Genomic DNA, 21176 nt, shown 5'->3' with positions numbered 1-21176 from the left:
ACTGTATAAGATGCTTATGAATAAGAAGACCTCGGAAGAAACAAATACAAAGTGCAATGTTTTGTGGTGCTGAAAAAATGTTTTGCAACTACATTAAGGAGACTGGTGGCTTCAAAGATAATGTAATTTATTTGCAATGGACAGGTACGAACCTCAGCAAAAACATAAATGGGATATGTATGAGGAATGGTAAGATAATAACTCTCAATATGTTAAACAACACCCTATATTGCACAGATACTGTACACTCTCTGTGAAATGGAGAATTCAAAGGAATACTTTTATGTCACAATAGATAAATCTGCTCTTTATAATCTTTCCATTGTGTGGATGGGGGTTCAGAATAACTCTACAGCACGACTCGCAAAAGGTGCAAATGCAAATATTCAGCGAAATGCTCAAACTAGTTGGACTGTAGACGTGTCCAAGAATATGCATACGTTTTAAATGGTTCCTTCTTGTATTTATCTCAAAAACCTTCTTCTTCTGAAGAAAGTACAATTCAATTAATCGTCTGTTCAAAGGAGTTCTAAAAGCTTAATTAAAAATAGAGGGATACTTTGGATAACAACAATAAACTCTCTCCCATGTTTCTCACACGCTGTTCTCGGGGTTTAAGAGCAAGAAGGACAGGACAGATCTTTTATTAAAACAATAATACTAAATGTTAAATAACATGAAAAAGTTCATTGCATGTGAGACGGGTGCATGTTCTTATCAAATGATCAATAAATATTTCATTTCACAATCTATGGGTTTGTGTATTTACCATTATATGTAACAAATAATATAAAAGACATGAATGTAAATATTTACATAGTTAGGATAAGATTCGTCATAAATCTAACACTAGTTAGACATTAACACATTAGTGGAATCGCAATATTACTGAATCTCGTGATACTACTATCAATTCTCTGTGTGTCCAGCACTGTTTGTAATTATTGCCTTTTTTCATGCGTGTCAAAACTAGCCACACGTTTGACCCATAATGAGCTTTACCTAATCAATATCTTGAGAAAGACGGATTCACTCATTAGTGTCTTCCTCCTAAAGTAGCGACATGTTCAATAATCGACTGTAGAAGCTTACAAACTGCAACACAACCCTTTGTTATTGTCCTTTTGGCTGGGTGTTGGGTCATTAGTTGGGTCACAGCATTCGTCTGCAGTGACAAGACTTATTCTGTGATAAATAAGATTTGAGCAGCGAAGGAACAGCTCAGTCATGCGGCGGGCATTAGTTGCACGCCATGGCTCCTGAGAAGTTGTGTTTCTTTTTAATAAATGCAGGAACATAGTGAGTCACTTAGTCTAAACAACATTTCCTACAGAAAGGCATGCTGAGATGGGACTCTTTTTTTAGACTGTTTCTCAGCGGCCCACCTTAACTCACAGCCACAATCTTTGCCCTTTTAAAAAGAGATGCTCCTGGATGTTTATTGTGCTCCACACAATCCGGCAACATGGGAATGAAACAGAATCTGCTAAACTCACAGGGTTAACTGTCATACTGTATATCAGGAGTTTAGGAGAGTCCTATACAAACGCATCACCAAACATCCTTGATTTCTGGCATTTTCACCACCGTTACTGCTCCATAAAGCAGAAGTCATTTGTCAGCTGGTAGATGTTTTGGATTATCGTCTCTATTATGCAGCGCCGTCACGAAAGTTCATCATCTGCATACGTGTTTAAGCTTTGCCAGTTTTACCTTTGTGCAAATGCACACACAAAGCTTTTTCACGTAAACACAGTTAGTTATGTCTTGAATTTACAGAAACAGTTAGGAGAAAATAAATGTAATGTTTTCAACAACTTTTACATAGTTTTATGATAATTTTTTTTTTTTTTTTATATAGACATTATTATTATTTTGTTGATGCAAATAATACTGTTTACATAATGATTGTACATAATAATTTACTATAATTATATAAATTCCTATATTTTTAGATATCATAAAAAAAAATTGTTAGATATCATATAAAACATATACTTAATATATAATTATTTAACTTATTATATCAAGTAAATATTTTTGTTCCACCCAGACAATAGAGTCAAAGTTCTGGCTCTTTACAGTCTCAGATCCCAGGGGTGAGATAATCTCGTTATTTCATTCATAGATATGGCTGAAACGCATGATGCCAGTGCATGGTACTGTACAAGTGAAACGCTAATGCTACAGTTTGCTATCTTAGCTAGCAACCCGGTTACACTAAATGCGTCTCTATAGCACGCATTGTGTTTATCGTGCAATTTATATGCGAAAATTAGTTTTTACGTGCATATGATATGCATGGGTAGGTTTAGTAGTGGTGTGGGGTACGTGTGTATTATATGTTTGGTTAGGATTAGTGGTGTGGGGTACGTGTGTATTACACGCAATAAAGTGCGTATCAAATGCATGCGAAAACTACGTATCATATGCACGTAAAAACTCATTTTCGTATTGCACGATAAACACAATGCGTGCTAGTAAAGTGAACACAACAGTAATCCATACAGCTCCAGTTGATGAATAAATGTCTTCTGGAGCACAACAATAGGTGTAGGTAAGACAAGTACTACAACATGTTTTACTTTTTAAAAGGTTATAGACCATCGCCTCATCCGCGGGTTCTGAAGCACGAGCCACGAGGCATAAATGGACCAAACGCAGGTCAAATGAACTATGGTTACTTTTCTGTCTGTGGTTTATAATTCCCTCAATAGACATACAAAGTGTGGCCTATATGTGATCCTACTAGCGTACAGCTTTGGAAAATGGTGGGCATTAACTTGAGGGTTTTTATCTCTTTAGACACTGTTGTCAGGAAACACAAAACAACATAAACTAAAGCAATGGCAACATGGCAGTATAATGCACTGGAGAGGATGGTGGTGATAGGAAAACACCAAGGTTTTATAGACCTCCGTGTCTGTCTTGTGCTCCCCTTGTCTCGGGTGCACTTTTGTTATTTCCTGTCCTGTGTCATGTTTTGTAGTCCTTTGTAGTTTTTCTTGTTGATTAGTCTCGCCAGGTGTTTCTGATTAGCCACGCCCCCTTGTTATATTGTTTAGCTTGTTTGCCTGTGTATTTAAGCCCTGTGTCTAGCTCAGTCTTTGGGAGTTCTTAATGTTATTGTATTGTTCCCTGTTCCCCAAGTTTTGAGTTTATTTAATAAAGTTTGCTGCACGTGGATCCGGCTTCCTCCTGTGATTCAACCGTGACGTTACAGTTTCTAGAGTGGAACTTCTGCTTGTTTAATTTTAGTTTCATGTTTCACTGTTTTCACACAAGTTACTCCCTGAATAATAATATATTTTACTGTTCATTTTTATTCAGAGGAATAAAGACATGCATATATCTATCTATTCTGTGGCGGTTTGTCTTTTCATTTTTAGTTCTAGCTTCTTATACAGTACTTTTTTTTTAAACAGTAAACAGATCAAAACAGATCAATTGTAACGGCTGATATCATCCGCTGGTGTGATATATACACTGATATAGTTTATGGTTAAAGTTATCTTTATAGTTCTCGCTCTTGCTGTGAGCGGGGCTTAAATCAGTGATTTAGTCAGTATATTGGCATATGTTGATTTAATCACTATGTTAAAATGGAATGGAAAGTGCAATTGTGTAGAGAGACAAAGAAACTGTTGAAAAGTAAGATGGTAAAACAACATCAAAGTTGATTCGCTTAGCAAAATCAGCACTTAATTCTATAATAATTCAACGCTGAAGCCCTTTAACCTTGGCTTAAACGGACAGTCCACCTAAAAATGAAAATTCAGTCATTATTTGCTCTCCCTCGTGTCATTCCACACCTGTATGACCTTCTTTATTCTTCTTTTATTAAGACTATTGATTATTGGACATTGAGAAAGGTCACATGTGGCCGAAACATTTGCCATTTTTTCATTAAAGTAGTGGTTTTATCTCAGTTGTTGCCTTTCCTTAGAACGAGTGCGGGTCTTGTGGATCTGTATCCTCTCTTCATAGGAAGATGTTTAGAAGAACGTTGTTCACTAAACAGTTTCGGTTCCCATTGACTTACATAGAATGGACAAACAATACAATGGAAGTCGATGGGAACAAAACTGTTTGGTTATCAACACTCTTAAAGAAATCTTCCTATGTGTAAAACTGCCTACAGGTAATATGCCAGCTTTAATACGAATAACTGTGTATTTGATTCATGCAGTTAAGACTATGCAGTGTTTTATTTATTCAACTGATGAAAATTGCAAATATTTTTAAATACAAAACAAGGTCAATAGTCTTGAATCAGCAGCACCATCAGCTATTGGTGATTGTTTCCTAAATCGTCCATAGTCAACATGATTGTCAATTACTTGGTCTTAATACAGTTACACATGAATTATGCATGCTTATTTTATTAGCTCTTTCTGTAATGTAGTTTAAAGGACCAGTACAATGGGATCTCCGGTTTGGAGGACCAGAAGATTCCTGAAGGAATCGATTGCTCAGGACTGGTTGATGAACTGTTTGATGTATTAAATAGAGATGCACCGGTCAATCAGGCTCCGACGGTTTTTGCACCAAACACACGATTGGTTTTTCATTTTATTTTGGCCGATCTTTATTCCGGACTTGCACACAAACAGCATTGCAATCATTTCCCAAAATGTCATTTGTGGTGAAATATTAGGAAGTCTGTAAACAGGACATTAATACAGCAAAGAGGAGATGAGAAATCAGAAAACACTGGACCAGGCTCCGCAGTTCACTGTTCGCCATGTGCGAAATATAGCAAGGAAATATAAGGGTCATTGACGAATAAGGTTTTTAAAAGTGTAAAACAATAGAATGGAGATATAACTATATTTGAAACCATTTTTTAGTTTACGTAGTTTTTTTAGTTTAAGATTTTGTGGTTTGTACAATCAACTAACACTGTTTTTTGTCATTTTTTACAAGATGGAAAAAATGTCACCAAAAAAGTAATTCGGTTTAACCACTGATTTTAGTTAAAAACTGATTTGACATTGATGTTAAGATAGTATATAGTGTGTACCACAGAAGAAATATTAAAACAAATGATCACTGATCTCATAAATGTAATCATTTATTGGACTAATCTAAACACTCCAACATATTCAAGTAAAACATTGCACAGGGAAAGGAGAAAAGGGGAAATGTTAAAAAAAGAGCCTTATCTGCTTTATATTTGTATTATTGTAGTTCCTTTAGTTATTAAAAACAATATTATTCCATTTAAATATTTACTATATCGGTTTTACCGAATGACCTTTTGACACTTCAAAATCTTTAAAATACCTTTATATGTAATAAAATATAATTAAAACCTTTTGGATTCAGTAAAACAGATCAAGTTGTACTACCTTACATACTTTGGATGTTATATATTTGTTTTTTTATTATTATTAAGGCCTTTGGACAAAAAAAATGACCCATCACGTCATTGACCCATAAATATTGAAATGTGGTGGGGGTTTATATGAATGTATCTCTGACTGTCCTCAGATATGTTTCGATAGCATTATCTTTTCCTCTTACCTCTGTATACAGTAGTGTTAAGTGATAAGTGCATAGTATGTACATGGGGAACAGGGGCCGTATTCACAAAGCATTTTATCTTACCACTAGGAGTACTCCTAAATCACACTAAAAGATTTTAGCTAGGAGTTTTCTCTTAAAAGTTATTCACAACGCCTTTCAGACCTACTCTTAGTAAAGAAAAAGGACAACTCCTAAACTAAGAGTGAGTCTTCGTTGCTATGGATGACGTCATTACTCATGCACGAGCTTGACTGAAGTGACCACCTTGATTGGCTGATGACTGTAACGCGGGAATGATTCCAAACCCCTCCCCTACGATGATGAGTGACAGGTGACAGGTCTGAGAATGCGTGCGCTACACAAGTAGTGCGATGGACGGAAGATGATGAATAACTGAATAAATAGCCTAAATGAATAAAGAGTAAGGCAAAACAAATAGCCTATAGCCTAATGAAGCATATGGATTGATGCAATATCTTTGCAACATTATTGAATTAATCTGTCACTATATGCCTCTGCCTACGTTTGCAAAGAGAAGAACATTTTGATTTGATTCAATTTGATGAAACGTTACAATTAGTTTACATGCAATGAGTAGCCTAGTTTTGGTTGTTGTTGGTGGCGTTATTGCATCCCTAGTTATGCCTACAATGCAGAATTGTTCCTCGTGATTGGAAGCTCCTGTAGCGCCGCATACGCGTTTCAAAACATCGCAACGTGAAATGCCACAAAAAGCGGTGTGTGAAGGTCTTAGTGAGTTAGGAGTCCTCTCGACTTCTTTTAAGCTGTCTCAGGCTTAGGTGCTACTTTTAGGGCTAAAATGCTTCGTGAATTACTCTTAGTCAAAAAAATTAGGAGTCCTAAAGTTACGAGTGACACGCCCATTATTTTTAGGAGTTGCTCCTAAATTCGCCAGTTAGAAGATACTTTTAGCCTTAAAATTCTTTGTGAATACGGCCCATGGTGTGTAACATTATATTAGATCCGTGTGGTACAGTAGGTCTGAATATATAGACTGTCTGTTTCATTTATGTTAATCAATCAATTATTTTTTCCTATAGATATATAGGAACTATTTGGTTTTGACTTGGTGTGTTTCAAATGTGGTGTTATTCCCAGTGATTTTAAGGTATGGTTGCTATAGGTTTGGAACCTTCAGAAAACTTGAACTCGTTTTTTCTCAAAATTGACTCTGCTGACTCTATCGACTATCTCATCTCGAGATGAGATATATATATATTAAGGCCAGTTTGGCCTGTTATAGAGCAAATAAACTACAAATAAATTTGCTTAAAGGGAAACAAATCTCTTAATTTGCCCATTTTCTTGTTAAAAAGTAATCTGAATCTGCAATGAAAGATCACGATCTGCGCATCTAAGTATTGAAGACATGCTTTCACTTCACAGAGGAGTTCAGACTTGAGTATTTGGGAGTATTTGGTTTTAATGAATTCATTCATTTACTTCAACGAATGAGATCAAAGACAAAAGCACTTTGAGAGTGACTGTATTTCCACAAGTGCGCCCAGCTCTTAATCGAACAGCTCGTGGAGGCTGATTCTGGTTACAGTCCTTTTGCAACTTTCTAAACTGCACTGAAATGTCTAACAGAGCTCTGCTAGCTCTTAATGTGACACGCCACTGTTCACTGCCTACACGGTCTTTTGGACAACTGTTTTTCAGTTATTCTGCAGCTGTGTTATGTTTATGAAATTAATAAACACAAAGGCTATTTGATTTGTTTTCTTTTTTGATGTACATGCATATTGCGACAGCATTTGTTAACGCATGTAATAATGTGAATGACAAGCATGCAAACCAATTATAAGATCTGCAAAATATTGTATTAGTGAAGTAAAGACAAATGAAAAATACATCTTAGCTCTACAATGTTGGTATATTTTACTCAAGGGAAATTACTGCTTCTGGTGAACCATGAATATATATATATATAATTTTTTTTTTTAAAGCCATAGTGAACATAATATAGTGAAGACTTGCTCTACTCAGCAACCATAGCGACCACCAACAGAATCCATAACACCTTAGCAACAACAAAGAAACACCATAGCAACCCACCCAAAAAACAAGCACAACTCAAAATATTTTTTTATGGCAAATCTGATTCTCGAGCAGATTCTGCGTCTCCTTTGAAGATGAAAACCTGCTGGTGCCATTTTAGAAAATGTGTTTGGAAAAAATAAGAGGCACAATCCATCCGACTGTACACACACCCTGTTTTCACTCTCGAAGAGTCAAAACCTGAAGCCCGGTCGAGCATCGTGAGAGCCACGGTTGAGACAGTAAAGTCACTATATTGACAAACAAGGAACTCCATTGGGAAATTTATCGTCGTCGTGGATTAAACTAGGGTATATTTTTGTCATTATGACATGTGTTGGGGTATACATTTCAATTTAAACACCCACAATAATTTTAGTTTCATATTTTTGAGCGCCCATATAATACAGAACGGCCGATACAAATACAGTCACAATTTATTAAACAATTACAAACATCCCAAGTCTTCTGAGGCCTAACGACTGCTTTGAGAGAGAAACAGACCTAACACTAATGATCCATCCGCCGTAACACTCCAGTCTTGAACACACTCAAACCACAGCAGTTTTGATCGTGAAATGCCATGTGTTTCAGGCCAAAGATGCTAATGTTCAGGTCTAACTTATGAATGAGATGTAACTGTGTTGATGGAGTGGGATCATACTCCATTATATTATATATATATATATATATATATATATATATATATAATGATTTCACAGTTACTGCTGAATAAACATTCTTTCTTCTCTATTGACAAAATACAATCGACACACCGGCAACACAGTATAACAATGCTAAATACGCTATAAGATTTCAAATACCTGACAAATAACTTCAGTCTACCACAATAAATACATCAAAACGTATGGTAATCTGCATAATTTATTCATGTCATGCAGCATCACTCTGGTGTACTGAGAACCTTATTATTATCCACAGATTCAAACTTTCCTCAAACGTGCTCAGATTGTCGGAAATGCACAAAATGGGTCACAGAAAGCATCTCAAAAAGCTGCAAAAGTAATAATTTCTGTGTTTGCGATGGCAGAAACAGTGCTTCTTCTGCCAAAGGCTTGTCCCGTTTTCTCAAGAATAATCTGTGCAATGAATTCAAAGACTGTCAACATAAAGATGCAAAAAACCAGAGCGAAACTGTGGGCAATTCATCTATACATTAACCAAACTAATCTGTGTACTAAAGATATATAGTTCTGTCCCACTTTTAGTGTTTACACTTTTTATATACATTCATTTTGCTGCACTAAATACGTGTTTATATGCAAAGTTGTTTACATGGAATTACAAGTTTCACTTTTCACATCAAATAACAAAAATATTGTATAAGCAGTAAGTCCTCGTATTAATTTCTACATGATTTATTTGTACGTTTAATACTTTACTTGTCACTCCACTATTTAGGTGAACTAATAAATGCAAAAAGGTCATTAAAAATAGTGAAGGACTTCATTAATGATGACTAGTCACAGCACATAAAATATAGGCTATACATTCACACACGTCAACAACCTAGAGTGTGCTTATTTTTAGTCGTTTTATTTCAGTGCAGTTGTCATGTTTGCAGTGGTTATGTAGTTGTCCTGAAGGTCAGGGTAGGGTTAGGTGCTCAAAGATGTCTATAATCATGTATACAAATCAAATGGATGCAAATAATTAAACGCATCTTCATCACACACACACTGAAAGCAATGTAGTGGCACTTGAGCATGCTTCAGTTTTTGATGGCTTTGTGAGCGAGGATAGATTAGTGTATGAGAAATAGAGTGATGACTAATATGAGAAACCATATAGACTGGCTTTAATAATACAGTGCACATCTGACTGTGTGAAGGACAACATCCATCATCATGGTATCAGGACTCCCCGTTTTATTTATTTAGCTACTTTTTAATAAAAAGGTTTTGCCAAAGTAAAGGCAAACTTAGGTTTATATGGTGTGGACTCTGTCTTTAGCTTGAGGTTTTTGTACATGGAGCATAACGAATCAAGACAAATAGGCTACTACACCATCACTCAACAGTGTAAAGTATGACAGAAAGGCAGAACATCGATTAGACAAGGCTATTAGAGGACAATCCTGTTTAGTTAGAAGACGAGGCTGGTGATATACCCAGACATGCCACTCAATCTCCAATAATAAATCCCACTTGACAGTAATAAGTGTTGCTGCATCTATAAGAAACTCAGTCAGGCACATCAGTAAAGCGCTTCGAAAGAAGACCGGAGACAATCACCATTTATTTCATGACCAGAGAATTAGAAAGAAAGAAAGAAAGAAAGAAAGAAAGAAAGAAAGAAAGAAAGAAAGAAAGAAAGGAACTTACCAGACCATAGACGAAACTCAGCAAGGTGCCGCAAAAGAGGAACCCTAAAGTGTGTACGACCAGCGTGGCTCCCATCCCGACTCGAGTTCACGCACACCGATGTCAGATTAAACGGGATTTCTCGGATGTTTACGTCTGTTTAAGCGCCGATAAAGAGCCAGTCATTTCTCGTCCATCTGCTGCCCTCCCATTACATCGTTCGCTTGTGAAATTATGAATATTTTCTCACGGCTTTTCCTTGTCACAGATCCCTTCCCACTCTCTCTCTCTCCCGCTCGCGTTTTATTTCTCTGCATCTGTCTGCCTTTTTTCCTGAAATTACATCCACATGTCAGAACTATTTATGTCCTTCTCCTTCTGCGGTAGGAAGTTCAAATGATTCTTTGTGGAGTAGAAACCGACACTTTATTTTTAGGTCTTTTAAATTTCCCTTCAGCCCTGCTGTAAAAAAAGCGACATAATAAAGCGGTGTCCCTCAGGCTCAACCATCAGGTTTCTCTGCTCAGGACACCCAAAAACATCGGCAGAACGGGTTTATCGGACACTGATCATGGAGCGATGTGCTGAAACTAACCGAAACACACAATACGTGAAATATTCGCGGGCTTTTACTGTTCGTTCATAAACACCGTCTGCAAGTTTAACTGACAGACTTCAAGCGCAAATGTCTTTAATGAAACATGTGAGTTCGCTTTATGTAAACTAATGCTTTTGGGCTCTTTCAAAACTAACTGAAAGTTCCACATCTGTTTCTAAACGGATTTTCGCAGTAGTTTTGAGGCAGATGTTGATCTGACAGCCGCATTATACGGTACAAACGTAAGATAAATGTGTAGTGGGATGTTTTAAAAGGACAGATTCCTACGTTTACTTCACAATTAACGTCACGTTACGCCGCGCCGCTGGAAAAAAACAAACAAAACAAAACAAAAGAATCAGATGGTTTTCGGGTTATTTTTAGGCAAGTTGTCCTCTTTGAGAAGACGCCTCGAGTCAGACTAGCACACGTCGGTAACCCTCACTGGACCTCTGAGAGTAGTGGAGTAGCTAGGAGAAAAAGAGGCAGGTATCGCTGACAGGCGTGAAGGATTCTGATTGGCCCACAGGGGAAGGGTGAGGGATTTGATTGGCTCGCGGTCTCCAGGGGTTCATTACACCCGACTCAAGACGACACGCCCCTTTTGCACAAGCCGCGCATTCAGTGCTGTGCTTTATGTTGGCAGAGGAGCGTTTATTAGCGGCGCGCGTCCACACCGTGCGATGCAACTGATGAATATATGCTAATTCAGTGCTGGGTAACGTTCTCTGGCTTCTGAAATACATCTTTCAGTAATGGTTTTAATATTTTAGCTTTTCTTAATATTTGCTCATTCATTAAATGCATTCTTGAACAGTCAGTCAAGTTCACTTATGACAACACCTTGGTTTGCACACTTGGCTTATTCGTTTATGTGTTTGATTTAGTATTTTTATTTTTACTTCACACACACGCACGCGCACACACACACACACACACACACACACACACAAACACTATCTTTGTGGGGATCTCCATAGACGTAATGGTTTATACTGTACAAACTGTATATTCTCTCCCCCTAACTATAATAACCCTACCCCTAAACCTATACCCAACATACAGTACAAAACTTTCTGCACTTTTACATTTAAAAAAAAAAATCTTAATTTAGCATTTTTATTGAGGTAAAAATCATGCACACAAACGATGCAACCATGTCAAAAGACAAGAAGGGGTATTCTTCAAAATTCATGTATAACTTTGATGAAAGGTTTTGATCCACTTCAAATGTTGACTACTGTATTTATATTTTCCTTTAAGAGTTATTGCACAGATGTTTGGACTGATGAAAACCAATCTGATTTATACAAAATATAAATCACACATTAATACATTAACTTTATGGGAAAATGTAAGGTAGGTCAATTCTTGCAACAACCAAAAAAGTGATATTTAGGCTTTAGATAGCATGTGTTATCAACTGTTGTATCCTATTGAGATTATTTGAGTGTGGTATAATCAAGACAAATAAGAAACATTAAATAGTCATCTTTGCATGGCATATCTGAAAAGTATTTGTAAATATTCAACATTTTATGGTATTCTTTTTTTCCAAATAAAGCCATAATACTGATGTGCACATGTGTGTTCATTGGGCTCCTGCGTGATCCAAACCTGCTGCTGTTTGTTGTGCAACATTAGAAATGATAGTCTGCAGAAGCTCCAAATACACCATAAAAGCCCCGGATAAGCCATCGGCAATCCCAGTCTTCTGAATCAATAGCTTTATATGAAGAGCATACTCAAATGTGTTTATGGATTCACACTGGGATAAACTTATTTACTGTGTGAACTATTCCGTTATAATATAATAAAAATGATTTGTAAAATGATTTATACAGAAACAACATGCAGGAATGGTTGATTCTGGTTTGGCTTTGTTTGGAAGAATTTTAAAGTAAAATAAATGGTAGCATAAAATCAGCTTTTTTTTCCCCCTCTGGCCATGAACTATTCCCCGAGTGAATTAACGTGAGCGGTTCTGCTAGAAATCCCAGTACACTGACTGAGCAGGCAATGTTTTGGCATTCCAGGTGGTTTTACACTCGATTATATTTTATATCCCTGATGTCTAAGTGATTCAAGTAAAAGATTTTTAGGCTCAATAAAAATATGAATATTTCCACTGATTAAAAGACCATCTCCCCCTTTAGGGTCAATACTGCCAGAAGCTGAAAGTCCCCCTGTGGTGAAAATCTAGCTTGTAATGTTGTTTATGTGTCTATGTGGTGTTTTTAATATGCTTTAAGACAAACCATGTGTAAATTCATAAGTCGACACCATTGCTGAGTATTTCCTCCTTAAAACTGCAGTGAACCAAAGACAGTCTCAAAAACAAGCTTTGAAATCGCTGGTGTTTCTGACGTCACAAACTACCTTGTAACCAATCAGATCAACGTGTGATCGTCAACCAGTGGATCTCTGAGCTGAGTGAGTGAGTGGAGGCGGGGCTCATTTGCATATTCATAGAACCACGCATACTAAATGAGGCAAGGGTGTCCAGTTACGTTCAAGATATTTTAAGGCATGACGTTTTTTTTCAAGAGTCATTTTGGTGATCAAAGATGAGTTTTAAGGGATACAAACTACAGGTGGACTTTAACAGCTCTTAACTAGGGGATTTAAATTAATTTTTTTCCTGTACTAGTTTTCTCAAAGGAAGGTGGAGTTTGCAGGGAAAAAAAGCCACTCTTTGGATTCACTATTGCAGTCTGTCAGAGCACATATGGAATAGCAATGTGATATTATTTCCATTTTACATTAAAAGATAAGAGCTGTAAGTCATTTTTCGCTTATACTGAATCTGAGGCTTTAAAACTCAATTTTAGTGTCAAATATATTTAAGTTCATTGAGTATGATAGTTCAGACATTAAACAATATATTTCTGCTTAACAATTTCAGTCTTCTAAACATAACTGTACCATTTCGTTTGTTTTTCTATTTACTGTACCAAAATGCATTATCACTTGCATATTAAAATTAAGAAGCACAAAAATATACTGCAAAATATGTATCTTTAAAAGCAACATACATGTCCTAAAATACACTTTTATCGTCATCCAAATATAGGTGAATACTTCTGTTTAAAATATATAATCGATTATTCCAAGTTCCACATATAGCTTTTTATTTGTTCTATTCTTTAACCTGTTTTCTCCCAGTACTTCAAGTGGAAGGACCAGTGGAAGATGAATTAGACACAGTTTAGATGTTTGCTGGAAACCACACAATAAACTCCTCCTCGTAGTTTCTCTATTGTCATCTGTAAAGTGAAATGTAACCTATACTGTAGAAGTGCATGTGTTTTAGTCTGTCCAAAACAAGGGCTTCCGTCGGATTTTAACACCTTCAAAAGGATAGCAGCAAGCACTGAAATCTGGGAGTTAAGTTTGCCACAGAAGTGATTGAGAAGCTTTGAGAGCGTGTCTTGCCGTAATCTGCCTCTGCGGAGGTTCAGTGTCATGTTTGAAGCGTACGAGGGAATGACTCACAGGCAGAACAGCAAGTTTAAAATGATTAAAAATAACCCTATCCTTATAAGGTTGTAAACTGGGAAGTTTTCACATCAAATGAGCCATTATCATTTGTTCAAAAAAATGGTAACAAGTATCCTCGCAGGTCCAGTGCCAGAAGAGAGGGCACGCTATTTAACTCTTCCTGGTAATCCTCAGCGATACTAAACCCCTGCAGTGAGGATCCAAAGGAATGCGGCAATTTCATTTTCCTATCATACACAACACACACACTTCTAAGCCTGCATCGTTGTAGAGGATATTGCTGTATCTCCATTAGTCGCTATATTGTCATTGAAACAGATAGCCTCTGATCTCTGCCATCTGGCAACATTGAACTCCACTACAGCACAAGCCCTGCTGAGCGTAAAACAAGCGGCAGATGAGAAGAGCATTATATGATGACAGTGTTAAGCCTCTTTAAGGTTGAGAGAGCTGTTCATTTCTGAAATTAGACAGTCAGGGCTTGGTGCAAGTAGCTTTCCAATGGGCCCTTGCATACATATATATTAAAGTGCATTGCTTAGGCAGTCCCTGTAATAACGTCTCATTGATTGTTGCTGTGAGTTTGTTGAGATTGTGATTGTTGAGGTTTTGCCAAGGGTGACAAATTGAGCTTTTATGCCACTCTGAAGTTTACAGTATTGAATTATAACAACAGCTTCAGTTTGATTCACAATTTTCTGGGTGTCCTCAGCTGAATGAAAAACATCTTATAGGGTTATGTATGTAACCCAGTTCCCTGGGAAGGGAACGAGAAGCTGCGTCAGTTGCTGATGAAATGTGTGTCTGAAGCATGTGTAAATATGAAGATATAAAGATGAAATATAAAGACGTGCATGTGATAGACGTCATTGCCTTTGAATTGTCTGAAGGAAGATGTGCAAGCCCTGAAGTATGGTTACGTAATGCAGTGTCTCGTTGCCTTCGCAGGGAACCAGGTTACATACTTAACCCTTAAAAGTTCCCTTTCGAGGAACTCGATGCTGCATCTGTTGCTGACGCTATGGGAACGTTAAAGTGCCCCTATGCTATTTTAAAGGCTGGTTTAAAGGCTAATGTTGGGTTTGGAGTCTCCTACAACAAGTCAACATGCAATAAAAGTCATAAAACAGTTTCATTTTCTCATATTATACATTGCACTACACTGCTCTGATTGGTCAGATGGCCCAGTCTGTTGTGATTGGTCTACTCTGCTCTGATTGGTCAGATGGCCCAGTCTGTTGTGATTGGTCTACTCTGCTCTGATTGGTCAGATGACCCAGTCTGTTGTGATTGGTCTACTCTTCTCTGATTGGTCAGATGGCCCAGTCTGTTGTGATTGGTCTACTCTGCTCTGATTGGTCAGATGGCCCAGTCTGTTGTGATTGGTCTACTCTGCTCTGATTGGTCAGATGACCCAGTCTGTTGTGATTTGTCTACTCTGCTCTGATTGGTCAGAATGCCCAGTCTGTTGTGATTGGTCTACTCTGCTCTGATTGGTCAGATGGCCCAGTCTGTTGTGATTGGTCTACTCTGCTCTGATTGGTCAGATGGCCCAGTCTGTTGTGATTGGTCTACTCTGCTCTGATTGGTCAGATGGCCCAGTCTGTTGTGATTGGTCTACTCTGCTCTGATTGGTCAGATGACCCAGTCTGTTGTGATTGGTCTACTCTTCTCTGATTGGTCAGATGGCCCAGTCTGTTGTGATTGGTCTACTCTGCTCTGATTGGTCAGATGGCCCAGTCTGTTGTGATTGGTCTACTCTGCTCTGATTGGTCAGATGACCCAGTCTGTTGTGATTGGTCTACTCTGCTTTGATTGGTCAGATGGCCCAGTCTGTTGTGATTGGTCTACTCTGCTCTGATTGGTCAGATGGCCCAGTCTGTTGTGATTGGTCTACTCTGCTCTGATTGGTCAGATGGCCCAGTCTGTTGTGATTTGTCTACTCTGCTCTGATTGGTCAGATGGCCCAGTCTGTTGTGATTGGTCTACTCTGCTCTGATTGGTCAGATGGCCCAGTCTGTTGTGATTGGTCTACTCTGCTCTGATTGGTCAGATGGCCCAGTCTGTTGTGATTGGTCTACTCTGCTCTGATTGGTCAGATGGCCCAGTCTGTTGTGATTGGTCTACTCTGCTCTGATTGGTCAGATGGCCCAGTCTGTTGTGATAGGTCTACTCTGCTCTGATTGGTCAGATGACCCAGTCTGTTGTAATAGGTCTACTCTGCTCTGATTGGTCAGAATGCCCAGTCTGTTGTGATTTGTCTACTCTGCTCTGATTGGTCAGATGGCCCAGTCTGTTGTGATTGGTCTACTCTGCTCTGATTGGTCAGATGACCCAGTCTGTTGTAATAGGTCTACTCTGCTCTGATTGGTCAGAATGCCCAGTCTGTTGTGATTTGTCTACTCTGCTCTGATTGGTCAGAATGCCCAGTCTGTTGTGATTTGTCTACTCTGCTCTGATTGGTCAGATGGCCCAGTCTGTTGTGATTGGTCTACTCTGCTCTGATTGGTCAGATGGCCCAGTCTGTTGTGATTGGTCTACTCTGCTCTGATTGGTCAGATGGCCCAGTCTGTTGTGATAGGTCTACTCTGCTCTGATTGGTCAGATGACCCAGTCTGTTGTAATAGGTCTACTCTGCTCTGATTGGTCAGAATGCCCAGTCTGTTGTGATTTGTCTACTCTGCTCTGATTGGTCAGATGGCCCAGTCTGTTGTGATTGGTCTACTCTGCTCTGATTGGTCAGATGGCCCAGTCTGTTGTGATTGGTCTACTCTGCTCTGATTGGTCAGATGACCCAGTCTGTTGTGATTGGTCTACTCTGCTCTGATTGGTCAGATGGCCCAGTCTGTTGTGATTGGTCTACTCTGCTCTGATTGGTCAGATGGCCCAGTCTGTTGTGATAGGTCTACTCTGCTCCGATTGGCCAGAATGCCCAGTCTGTTGTGATTTGTCTACTCTGCTCTGATTGGTCAGATGGCCCAGTCTGTTGTGATTGGTCTACTCTGCTCTGATTGGTCAGATGGCCCAGTCTGTTGTGATTTGTCTACTCTGCTCTGATTGGTCAGATGGCCCAGTCTGTTGTGATTGGTCTACTCTGCTCTGATTGGTCAGATGATCCAGTCTGTTGTGATAGGTCTACTCTGCTCCGATTGGTCAGATGGCCCAGTCTGTTGTGATTGGTCTACTCTGCTCTGATTGGTCAGATGGCCCAGTCTGTTGTGATTGGTCTACTCTGCTCCGATTGGTCAGATGGCCCAGTCTGTTGTGATTGGTCTACTCTGCTCTGATTGGTCAGATGGCCCAGTCTGTTGTGATTTGTCTACTCTGCTCTGATTGGTCAGAATGCCCAGTTTGTTGTGATTTGTCTACTCTGCTCTGATTGGTCAGATGGCCCAGTCTGTTGTGATTGGTCTACTCTGCTCCGATTGGTCAGATGGCCCAGTCTGTTGTGATTGGTCTACTCTGCTCTGATTGGTCAGATGGCCCAGTCTGTTGTGATTTGTCTACTCTGCTCTGATTGGTCAGAATGCCCAGTCTGTTGTGATTTGTCTACTCTGCTCTGATTGGTCAGATGATCCAGTCTGTTGTGATAGGTCTACTTTGCTCCGATTGGTCAGATGGCCCAGTCTGTTGTGATTGGTCTACTCTGCTCTGATTGGTCAGATGGCCCAGTCTGTTGTGATTGGTCTACTCTGCTCTGATTGGTCAGATGACCCAGTCTGTTGTGATTGGTCTACTCTGCTCTGATTGGTCAGATGGCCCAGTCTGTTGTGATTGGTCTACTCTGCTCTGATTGGTCAGATGGCCCAGTCTGTTGTGATTGGTCTACTCTGCTCTGATTGGTCAGATGACGCAGTCTGTTGTGATTGGTCTACTCTGCTGGTGATTGGTCAGATGGCCCAGATGTGATTGGTCTACTCTGCTCTGATTGGTTAGATGGCCCAGATGTGATTGGTCTACTCTGCTCTGATTGGTCAGAATGCCCAGTCTGTTGTGATTTGTCTACTCTGCTCTGATTGGTCAGATGGCCCAGTCTGTTGTGATTGGTCTACTCTGCTCTGATTGGTCAGATGATCCAGTCTGTTGTGATAGGTCTACTCTGCTCCGATTGGTCAGATGGCCCAGTCTGTTGTGATTGTTCTACTCTGCTCTGATTGGTCAGATGGCCCAGTCTGTTGTGATTGGTCTACTCTGCTCTGATTGGTCAGATGACCCAGTCTGTTGTGATTGGTCTACTCTGCTCTGATTGGTCAGATGGCCCAGTCTGTTGTGATTGGTCTACTCTGCTCTGATTGGTCAGATGGCCCAGTCTGTTGTGATTGGTCTACTCTGCTCTGATTGGTCAGATGACGCAGTCTGTTGTGATTGGTCTACTCTGCTGGTGATTGGTCAGATGGCCCAGATGTGATTGGTCTACTCTGCTCTGATTGGTTAGATGGCCCAGATGTGATTGGTCTACTCTGCTCTGATTGGTCAGATGGCCCAGATGTGATTGGTCTACCGCGTACAGTGCCTGTTGGAAGCTAAACACCCATTGCCATAACTGAACGTCAGCTCTGGTCGGAGGCTTCCTACAGCTCAGCGATTGAACTTACCTCCATCGAAGGACGACTTGAGCAGGACGTTCCTCAGTGATATGCTACTCAGTTTAAGATAACGTTATGAGATGTTGCAGCTGTAATTCCTCACCATCAGCTCTGACAAGTGTATGTCAACAAACCAATGTGTATGTTTCATATTGCTTGTGGCGAACATGTGGGAACTGTATCAATAACTATGCATACATTAGCCCCAGCACTAATGTGAATGACTGATGTAACATTAAAGTTTGTAAAACAAATCTTGCTCCATCCTTTATCTTTACTCAAAGTAGTAAGAAAGACAGACAATCTGCATTAATAAGACACAGTTTTAGGTAATAGTGGCCCACAGTGTTTGGTGTATGGGCATTATACAAATGTATCTTCTAGTGTCGTAAAACCATTAAGCACTTGGATTCGAAAACAAAAACGATGAAAGCGGTTCAGAGTCGATTCTTTCTTTTGGGAGACAATAACTTTATTTATCATGCACTTTCGACTTTACATCTTTGCAGAATGTTTACATTCACAAACAGCTACAGTGTTGGGGAGTAACGGAATACATGTACCGGCGTTACGTATTCAGAATACAAATTATGAGTAACTGTATTCCGTTACAGTTACAGTTTAAATAGTTGGTATTTAGAATACAGTTACATTGTTGAAATTAATGGATTACATGACGATACTTCTCTGTTTCACGAGTTTATTCACTTTCTAAATAAATTAAGGCAACTCCATGCATTTCCCAGAAGCCCCAATATGAAAACGAAAAAATGCACGGTTTGCGTGATCAGTCACAAAGGAGTCGGAAGAGGAGCAGCGGGAGCTAGAGATGGAACAACAGAGCCAGGGCAAGAATGTGTTTATATCTTGGAAATTCAAACAGCATTTCACATTAGCATTTCACAAGAGAAGGGAGATATAAACGAAATGTTCAGTGCAACCTCTGATTGCCAGCAACCAACCTCGAACAACGTCTAAAGACTCCACCTCAAACCTGAAGAAGCATCTTAAAGTACTTTTTTTTTTTTTTCAAATACGTAGACCTACACCACAAAACTAGTTGAAGATATATATATATTTTTTAAATTGGTCAATTCCAGCGTTATGGACGTGACATTTGCATGCATTAGTGAAACGTCTGTTTATATACTCCCTTAATAAAGGAGTCGAGACATTAGAAAAATATCGGTCTACAAATCTACATGTGTTTTGAATATGAGGGAAATAAACATGCGTGACACAAAAAAAATCTTTAACTTTTAGGTGGCAAAATATTTTTCTGTGAATTACACTGCTCAAACCAAAAGTAATACTACTCACCGGATGAAGAAGGGTTGGCTCTCCACAGAACATAAAATATTTATTTTATTTTATTTTTCGTATTCGCATTTATGAGGAAAAAACAATGTTAAGGACGTGAGCGCTCTGAAAGCGGCACTAAAAAACTGCTTTAAAACTTTCACAGAGACCTCAAACAGAAAGCACAAAGCCTTTCTTTAAAGTGAATTTCGTTTTGTATTAATTGTATCTTAATTTTAATCAATGTTTCATCAACCAATTGCCTGGATTTAATAAGAAGTAAATATAGCAGAAAATAGATAATCAGGACACAAAGGCGCCGGCGAGAGAACTGGAGCTGGTCTCATAAATGAACGCCCGTTTCACACATACTCCGTTTGCAGTGCGTATGCGGTGTGTATTTTTTTCCGTACCCATGTTAACAGGTTAGAGTTTTCACACTGCACGCGGTTGCAGTCTGTCGATCCGTCCCAGTTGCGGTGCGTGCGCAGTGCAGAGATCGTTTCCGCACCGAGTCTATTTCTGCTGTGCTGCAAACTCTGAATTAAAGTGACAGCGCATGTTTCGTGTTCAAAATGAACACAAATTGAGCTGAAAATGTAGTAATTTCACCATAAATGCATTTAAAGGAGTCATAACCTGCAATTTTCACTTTTCCACGAGAATCAATGTATGTTATGATTACCTAACGATTATACACTGGCCGGGAAGCCGATATTTAAAAGTGAAGCGTTTGTTTACCTCAGGGTAAATAAACCAGCGCGCGTGCACGCGCACTCAAATATGAAATTTTGATTTCAGCCCCGTCTTGACGTCATGACGGGGCAGGATATACCATATATGGACACCGCAAACCTATGCCGCGGGAAGCCCGCCCCTCTCCCCCTCATATTAGTTCAGTCGAGAAAGATGGAGAAACCGAGTGCACACCTGAGTTGCTCTGTTGTTGACAACCAGAATCAACATGTAAATGTGTTTTCTCTCCCAAGAACGGACCAAGCTGTCAGGGACCAGTGGATTAAATTAATTTTTAATGACACGGTTCCTACAACCCTTCCCACTGGCTTAACGTTAGGTGTCTGTGCTGTGCTAAACATTTTACGCCGGAATCCTTCACAAATTTGAGGCAATATCAGGCGAAGTTGGCATCGAAGCTCGGGGAAAAGGGGCCATTTTACTTGCCTGCAATTGAAATGGTAAGACTGTGTTTTTATTGCTCTACTGTGTGTAAAAAACAGCAGCTAACTGCTAATGCGGCTATTGTATGCTAGCGGGAGT

General features: G+C 39.1%; 1 protein-coding gene across 2 annotated transcripts in view; it reads right to left on the bottom strand.

Moving 5' to 3' along the window:
• pth1r (parathyroid hormone 1 receptor) overlaps positions 1-10966 on the bottom strand; it is a 97728-nt gene extending 86762 nt beyond the window's left edge. For both annotated transcript variants that reach the window (XR_013821777.1, XM_079876554.1), the window contains exon 1: positions 9936-10966. Coding sequence is in view for 1 of the 2 variants with exons in the window: in XM_079876554.1 (XP_079732680.1) it covers positions 9936-10010 (75 nt within the window). In the remaining variant the exon portion in view is untranslated. The remainder of the gene's footprint in view (positions 1-9935) is intronic.
• Between the last annotated feature and the right edge of the window lie 10210 nt (positions 10967-21176).

This window comes from Squalius cephalus (assembly GCF_949319135.1).
Source record: "Squalius cephalus genome assembly, chromosome: 7".
NCBI classification, from domain to species: Eukaryota; Metazoa; Chordata; class Actinopteri; order Cypriniformes; family Leuciscidae; genus Squalius; species Squalius cephalus.
Note: the sequence above shows the minus strand (reverse complement) of the source record. Positions and strands in the feature narration are given on the sequence as shown.